The sequence below is a fragment of the Mycteria americana genome, chromosome Z, assembly GCF_035582795.1.
Source record: "Mycteria americana isolate JAX WOST 10 ecotype Jacksonville Zoo and Gardens chromosome Z, USCA_MyAme_1.0, whole genome shotgun sequence".
Classification (NCBI taxonomy): domain Eukaryota; kingdom Metazoa; phylum Chordata; class Aves; order Ciconiiformes; family Ciconiidae; genus Mycteria; species Mycteria americana.
The window spans coordinates 30,072,486-30,081,175 of NC_134396.1; the positions used below are offsets into that span (position 1 = coordinate 30,072,486).

The 8,690-nt window shown below is 40.6% G+C and overlaps 1 protein-coding gene across 1 annotated transcript in view; it reads right to left on the minus strand.

Annotated features, from left to right (window-relative positions):
* SAXO1 (stabilizer of axonemal microtubules 1) overlaps positions 1–8,665 on the minus strand; it is a 36,484-nt gene extending 27,819 nt beyond the window's left edge. Inside the window, exon 1 of the mRNA XM_075527403.1 lies at positions 8,524–8,665. Within this exon, the coding sequence (XP_075383518.1) occupies positions 8,524–8,600 (77 nt within the window). The 5' untranslated portion in view covers positions 8,601–8,665. The remainder of the gene's footprint in view (positions 1–8,523) is intronic.
* Positions 8,666–8,690: the final 25 nt, after the last annotated feature.

The window sequence follows — 8,690 nt, forward strand, 5'->3', positions numbered from 1 at the left end:
TAAGTCCTTGATAAAGTCAGGATTTTCTAACCATTAAGCACTCCACACTATTTGAGAAACAATGGTTGCAAGAAATATTAACTGATGATTAATACTGACTTCCAAATCTAAACCTGCTAAGCAGCAGGGAGAGGCCTTAGAGACAAATGTTGAGTAAAGCTTACTCTCCTGACCAGCATTACCACAGAGATTGTTCCTCCTACTGAAGAAAATCTGCCTGAAAAGAAAGCCAGCACAGCTGGTCAAGCCCCAGGAAATTATTCTTGGCTCACACCAATGGTTTGCATCTTTCTTAAAGATCAACAGCTTTGATTTGCAAGAACCAGCTGTTCATGCTCCCTAAGCACCTAATTATATTGAAGAGTGAAGGCATGACCTCTGAATCTCAGTCTCAGCCCTGGTCTTCACTGGTATGACCAACTTTCAGCAATCCCAGGTCCCCAAGATCAGTGGGAAAGTCTGGGACAAGGAAGACTTACCCTTGGTGTAGGAGGAGCAGGTTAGGAAACACTTAAACAAACGGCATACCCATGAGGAGCAGGTTAGGAAACAAACGGCATACCCATGGACAGTGTCCACGGAACACCCACAAGCACTGAGGGAGCTGGCCCATGTCATTTTGAAGCCTTTCTCTTTATCCACTGAGAGGTTGTGACAATCGGGGGAGGTTCCTTAGGGCTGGAAGAAAGTAAATGTCACTCCTCTCTTCAAGAGAGGCAAGAAGGAGTCTCTGGGGAACTACAGGCCAGTCAGCCTCAATCCCTGTGAAGATGACAGGGTAAATAATCCTGGAAAACCAATTCCAGACACTGGCTGTCAAAAGGGATGGAGGAGGTCATTTGGAGTGGTCAGCATGGATTTATGAAGGGGAAATCATGCTTAAACCAAATTGAAAGCCTTCTACCATGAGAAGACTGGTTCAGTAGATGACAGGAGAGAAGTAGATGTTGCTTATCCTGACTTTGGTAAGGCTTTTGACAGTGTCTTCCATAACATCCTCATCAACAAACTGATGGAAGTATGGGCTAGATAAGTAGACAGTGAGGTGGACTAAATAATGCCTGAGCTGCTGGACTCAAAGGGGTTGTGATCAGTGGCACAAGGTCCAGCCAGAAGCCAGCCACCAGCTGGGTGTCCCAGGGCTGGATAATGGGGTAAATACTATTAAATATCTTTATGAATGATGTGGATAATGGGACCAATGACACCATCAGCAGGTTTGCAAATGATACAAAACTGGGAGAAGTGGTTGACAGACCCACTGTGTGTGTTGCCATGCAGAGGGACCTCAACAGGATGAAGAAATGGGTCAACAGGAATGTCATGAAATTCAACAAAGGGAAATGCAAAGTCCTGCATTTGGAGAGGAGTAACCCCAGGCAGCAGGACAGTCTGATGTCCAACCAGCTGGAAAGCAGATTGTCAGAAAAGGCCATGGTGGCCCTGGTAGACAAGTTGGCCAAGAGCCAGCAACATGTCCTTGTGGTGAAGGCCAGCAGCACTCTGGATTGCATTGAACAGAGCATTGCCAGCCTATCAAGGGAAGTGACCCCTCCTCCACTCAGCACTGAGGAAGAGGCATCTGAATGCTGTGTCCAGGTCTGGACCCTCCAGTATGAGACGAGGACATACTGGAACAAGGGGCCACAAGGATGTTAAAGGACTGGAACATCTCTCATAGGAGGAGAGAATGAGAAAGCTTAGAGGAGAGAAGGCTCAGAGAGATCTTATCAATATGTATAAATACCTGGTGGGGCTGGGCATAAAGAAGAGGGAGTTAGGCTCTTCGCAATGGTGCCTAGCGACAGGACAGGTATGCCATCCACAGAAGCAGGTAAAAAGTAATCCAAACCCTTGCCACACCACCACCCCACAAAAATACAGACAGTATCCATGCCCCGTCCTCCACAGTGACTTCTTTGTTCTACATATTGATTCCTTTTACAATATTGTTTTATTGTATTGATACAAAAGCACGAGTTACGTAGGACAGGGAAGTTATATGCGCTTTTGCTGGTTTTATGCCTTTTCCAAATAAATTGTGTGCTGTACTGAAGACAAGGACTCCGAGCACTCCAGGGCTGAGTTTGTAAGTAGTTTCGCATCTGCAACTCCCATTGGTTTAAATGGGATTTGTAGCTACCCTTTACTGTCCATGTCTGCCCAATTTTTTCATTTTTCAAGCCAAGGCCATCTTTCCCAACACCATGAAAAAAACAACTACTTAGTTTACAGTCTTTAAGCTGATGGAAGATGTTTCATAAAAGGATAAGACTCATTCTGCATGGGCCCAGTGAGAGTTAAGTACATTAAGAGACCTTTTTTTTTTCCCTGCCTTTGAAGTCTCTCCTTTGACTACTTAATGTGATGTATACTTTAAACATTTGCTATGTTCAAGGATATCACAGGAATCTAGAAGATACTTCTAAACCTTGCTTTTGATTCCCCACTCACCCCCTACAATCATTTAAACATTATATAGACTGAATATTGGAGTCAATGGCATATAGCCAGCGGCATATGCCAACTTACACCAGTACAGTAAAGACCTAATGCAGTAATGCCACCTAATGACCTGATGCCATGATCTCTTCCTGCATTTTGGAGATGAGATCAGTCCAAACACTACCTTTTCCCAACTGAAAGTATTTTACAGAAAAACCACATTTGCTATGAATACTGCATGGAATGACAAGGGAACAGAAAAATAAGGGTTAAAAAAATTGTCTTGAAAAAACAAAGGACCTCTGTTCTTGCAATGCTAAAAGACCATCATGTTTATAATAGGGGTTTAATTCTATTGCACTTTACTCATGCATAGTAACAATGGACTGAACTGGTAATAGGTAATTGTAATAGGCAGTAACGTGTGAAAGTAATAGGTAGAAAATTGCCACTCACTCTCAGGAGGATCAACAGAGCTGAAGTCAAAGAATTTAGAGTCTCCAGCATAGCATTTGCATTTATGCATTTATTTTTAGAATCAGTTTGGTTCTTCTGCAGGAACAAAAATTTTCTGTTAGGGTTATAAGAACTGTTTTACTTGAATTGAATCCAACCCTGGCCTTTACTAAACCTCTTTCTAGACATGCATTTGCCAGTTCGTTAACAAACTATTTCCAATACAGCAAGAACAGTGAAGCCTTAAGCATCTTTAGTATCTGCTAAAAGAAATCCCACTCAGTTTTTTAAAAGTTGGTTTAAACTTAAAGCCAGAATTTCATTAAAACTAATAAAAGAAACAGAGCTCTATGGAAAGAATTTCACTCAGTTCTTGCTCATTTTTCCTGAGTTTTGCAATGTTTGGTCTGCGTGAAAACTAACACTCTACACTGTGAAAATGACATCACAAACTGGTGGAAAGAAAAGTGATCCCACAAGTGCTGTGTAGGACTTCCCATCTCAGGAGACTTCCACAGTTTGACACTTCCAGGCTATTATATTTCCACTCTCCAAGTTACTGAAGTTTCTGTGCTTTCCATAGTGATGCACTTCATTTACAGAAGCTGTGTTTTGAAGATGGGTCCATTCTGACAAACTCTCTCTCAAGTTCTTCAACCAGTTCTGAGGTAAAATAACCTTAGTAACTCCCACTGAAAGTAGTTGTCACTGCAGTCACTCAGCACCTGAGTGTTTTATTTCACTTTACCCCTGAGAAATCCTCACAAGAACTACAACAGGCAATAACAAAAACCCTTTTAAAGTATCTTCAGATGCTTTCAGGATATCAAGAGGACTTCAGGATATCAAGATGGAGACGAGCAGAACATGCTACAATGTAAACAGACCGATTTTATTAAGAAAAAAAAAATTTTGGGAAGTCACACTCCAGTGGCCAACTCACTTTCCAAACAAAAATCACCAAGAGTAAAACGCAAAGCTCCCCTTGCACTGGGAGATGACATCACTCAGCAACATGACATCACTATCTCCATCAGTGAAAAGAAGCACCCAAGTGTCCAGAATTGGTATAACAAAGTGTCAGGTGAAAATATACTCACAGTATAGCTGCACCTGGCATTTAGTGTTGAAAAAAGTTTGTTACAAATGGCTTGTTACAAGGACCGGTATTTTCACCATAGATGTCTAACTATGCAAAATTATGTAATCAAATACGTATTCAGTCTGTTCAGACCTTTTTTTTTTACATTACCCTCGCTGACTAACAAAATACCCTTGTTACATGATGGATGAAGCTTTTAAGCAGTGCCCAAGCTTATGCTCCCAACTGTTCCCTATAAATACTAATAAAATATCTGATCTTTTAAAATGGTAAACAGCCACTGACAAAAATTTTGGCCCCAGTGACATGAAATAAAAGAACTGCCCAAACATTCAAAGATAGGAGTACTGGGTATCAGAACCCTGTGTGTTAGGAATACAGACAACACTGGTGAATCCCATACTGAGTTAACCTTTCTCTGAGATGATATGTACTGCAAAATTCAGATCAAGCACCTTTGATAAAAATTACTGTCAAGAATCTTGATTTGGTCATTCTGTCCTTCCATTGCCATAAACTGCCTGAGAGTCAAACACAACTTCCACCCTGGAGGACAGCATGGAATGCAGTATGAGCACTGCATAAGAAAGAAGCAGAATAGCTACAGTAAACCTGTTCCAAGGACAAGAGAGTCAGACATTTCTCACACAATTTATTTCATGGCCTTTGATGATCTGTGCAGCACAGTTCCTGCATACACATACTCTTTCCTCTTATATTCTGATGAACCATGTTAGCAGCACACATCTTACCACTCACTTTCTTTCCCACAGGCTACCTTACTTGCCATCTCCTTGGCTTGCAACAGGTGCCAGTTGTGTCCTATTCTCCATTTCTCTTCATACACGTATTTTCTACAGCAGCTACAGCATACACAACACCAGTCCTATTCTGATTAAAAACAGCATACACAACACCAGTCCTATTCTGATTAAAAACATCCATCTTCCACATCTCTAATCAGGCTTCTTGGCTAGATTTTTGTCTTTTAGTCTGAAAGCCTCCTGGGACAAGGACTGTTTCTACTTGTATTTGTCATTGTTCAATTACTTAAAAAAAATACTGTGTAAATAAACGCTTTAAGCAACGAAAGATGTCGTGACACAAATGCAAGTGAAATGATTGTGCCTCTGGCTCCTGTGGTACTTTATGTTTACCATGAAAGAGCTTCTTGCAGCTTTCCCTGACTGGTATTCCTAAGTGCAAACTACTAAAATACATGCAGCTGGAAGAGATGGTCAAGCTGCCAGAAAGTACAATAATGAGTGACTATGGATTAGATCCACCTCTTGGGATGATTCTGCCTATGTGTAAATGTATCAGAAACCACTGTCAGTGCCATGGAGAAACACCATCAGATGTGATATATGATTCAGAAGTGTTAAAATGCCCAGCATAGGGACAGAAAGATACTCAAAACTCTCTGCAGTTGTGCTTTACACCAACTAAACACAGAGTTCCCCAGCTGTAAGCCCATACACAACGCATCAGAGACACAGCTGAACAGCTTCACATAAGACTGGAGTGTAGGTAGGTGTCACCACGTAGGATGGTCTGAAAAGTACTCTCATATGGAAGAGCTACCTCCAAATGGTGCCACACGTAAGTTAGCCCAGCTGAAGTTGTTAAGCATTGTAGATGGTAAGATAGAGCTCTCATGCAACGTTCTGCCATAGAGTAATTTCTGCCAAAGTTCTTCCAAATGTTGCAACACAGAAGACTGAAACCTAACTATCAAGCCATGAATGTAATTCAGGCTTGCTAAAGGACCCCATGGCCAGACTCAAACTAGAGCACTCATATCCTTTTAAGTCCCTACTCATCCCATGTTCTCCCAATCTCCACTAAAACAAAAAGTTTGATGAGTAGCTACCAAGATCATCTACCAGTTCAGCTCTGAGAAACCTCTCTGTAGTTATACTGAAGATGAACATACACTCTTCTATACACAAAACAATGAAAGCTGTGAGTTATTAGGCAAAAGCATATGATCACTTCAACATGTATCTCAAATACACCACAAAAATCTGCTCACTTCTATTTAATTGTCCCCATAACACTGTGGAAGGCTGCTCATCCCTTGCGCAAGGCACTACAAGAACCTCAGCTGTGTGCTTATGGAATTACTAAAGGTGCAATGTTACTTCCTTGTGCATAAATGGGTTTTGCACAAGATGCAGGAGCAAGAAAAAAAGTAACCCTTGCCTGCAGTTGCTCTTGCCCTCACACATTCTTAATTTAAGATACTTGAGTCAGTAGATCCACACAAGTTACGGGAAGGGAAATAAGAAAACATGGCTAAGAATTCACCAGTTCTCAAACACCTTCTCACTGTACAGCTGCTGCTACAAAAAGCCAGTTTGCATTACTGCCCTAATACACTGGAATTCTTACCCTCATGCCTCCATCCATCATCTCACACACACACCATCCACGAATGAGAGAGATTTAGTGCGAATTTGCCCCAGAAGAAATGATACATGTATTTCTGTATCTCTCCATACATGCATAATCCATAAATGACAGACTCCATACAGACACATCCATAAATATCACTTATCATTTAGCAGTTGTGTGGTAAACATCCATACTGAGAAGTACTGAGCATCCTGGAATCATCAGAAAATTTGTAGCTCTCACATGGGACTCATACTCCAGTGGCCTGGTCACTGCTTCATGTAGAGTATCAGCTAGAACAGCTAGTTCAAAAGAGTCTTCCCCTAACATCTCAAAGCTGTGATGCAACAGGTCATCTTAATTTTAAAAAACATATATTTCATAGCCTCTACTTCTTCTGCCTCTCCCAGCTGATAAAAAAAAAGTTATTTTCTCAATCACACCATCATAGACAGTACAGAATGCATAAATGTATTCTGAATGGTATTTCAGAATAGGTATCTTAGACACTTAACACTGTACATTATGAGTATTGTATTCCTCTTCAGCAAATACCCGGTTTTAAAGAAGTCACAAAAATATATAAGTTGTATTTGTAGCTGCTGCTAATATCCTCCTGTTCTCCCAACTCCCCCTCACTAATCAGTAAATCACTGCTCTATAAGAGAAGGATTTTATCCGGAAGTTCAACATAATTATGATGGCCTTCTAATACAAGCCTAACCAAAGTTTCCTAAGTATCCGCCACAAACCAGTGGACAGGTGAGCTACTACTTATAAAACAAAAGCCACAGTGTTGCACTTACCTGCAAGCAGTAAAGATCCCTAAGGTGCACAGGTGTGTATAATTTCTGCTTTTATATATATATGACTTGGAATCTGAGGCCAGGTCTCCACAGGAAACTCAAAATTCTTAGCTGTCACTTCTTAATCCAGAACTGTCAATGTAGTAGCAACCCAAAATCCAGTTTAACTTTTCTTAACACAGGCCATGACCAAGGTATTATCCACATCCTTAGATTGAGCTACCCTACTAGCTCATCTAGCATCTGAAAGATAACTGCAAGCCTCAAAGAGAGACCTATACTTCATTAGAACCAGAGGACCCTTCTCAATCCAGATCTCAGTGATACATGTTTAGGTCCTTGATAGCACAGTCCTCTAACAAAATAATCAAATCACTGTTACTTCTCTCTGGAACACATTTCCCAAAGTCAAATACAAATACTGATTAAAAAATAAAAAAGGAATGATACATACAGAATGCAGAATGGAGGGAGCAGATGCACTTGTACCTTACAAATAAAAGTCTGATGACAAGTACTCAAAATACAGTTTATAATCTGCTTGGTATCAACATTTCTATTGGTTTCCTTTTTGGAGAGCATGTGTTTGTTACTCATGATAAGTAACAACAATGCATACCAGCCTGATATAAACTCTGGGTGGGAATTTTGCACTTTTAAACTCTCTTCATAATTATTTAGTGGGTTTAAAACAAACTAAGGCATGTAATCTGAAGTAGTCAGAAAGGTTTTTTCTTCCCTAATAATAATTTTATTCTTAACCTGCAAATATGGGAGAACGGACTTTACGCCGAAGGGCCTAAAGCTAATAATTGCTTTCAAGAAAAGTTTGCATACCTTCACAAGAGTGACACTAACAAAACTGCTAATGAATCCTGGTATTTTCACTTGTCTCTTCCATTTGTAAAGCTCTATCCCCGTTATCTTTTCCAGAATTAGCATGTTTACAGAGGAAGTATCACTTTGTATTACATTGAAACAGACTCAAAGCCAGTAACACCCATTTGAAAGCAAGTTTTTGGCCAAAAAGTGGAAAGCTCTCCTCTTAGAGATGCAATCCACCTACATAAGAAAAATGGGAAGCCTCCCCACCATTTGTTTACTCCTATGACAAAAACAAGAACCACATGGCTGATAGGCAGAATGGGGGAAAAAGCTTCCCATTTTAAAGCTTTAAAGATGCTCTAAGACACCTTTATTTGTAGTTTTTCATATGCAACTTATAGCAGTGAATAACAGTGAAGCCTAAAGAGCAGTGCAGCCCACTAGCCAAGTAACCGCTACTCCAAGCTCCTTCCCCCGGTCTCTTTTACATACCCACAGGAGCACAGCTGACAAATGCACTTCTTCAAGGATGGAACTACATGCAAAGGCACAGGCGATACAGGAGACATGTTTGCTAGGAAAAAACAGTTATAGTTCAGGTTCTTTCCCAACAGATGCTCTACAGCAGAACAAACAAAAAAAAAAAAAAAAAAAACCAA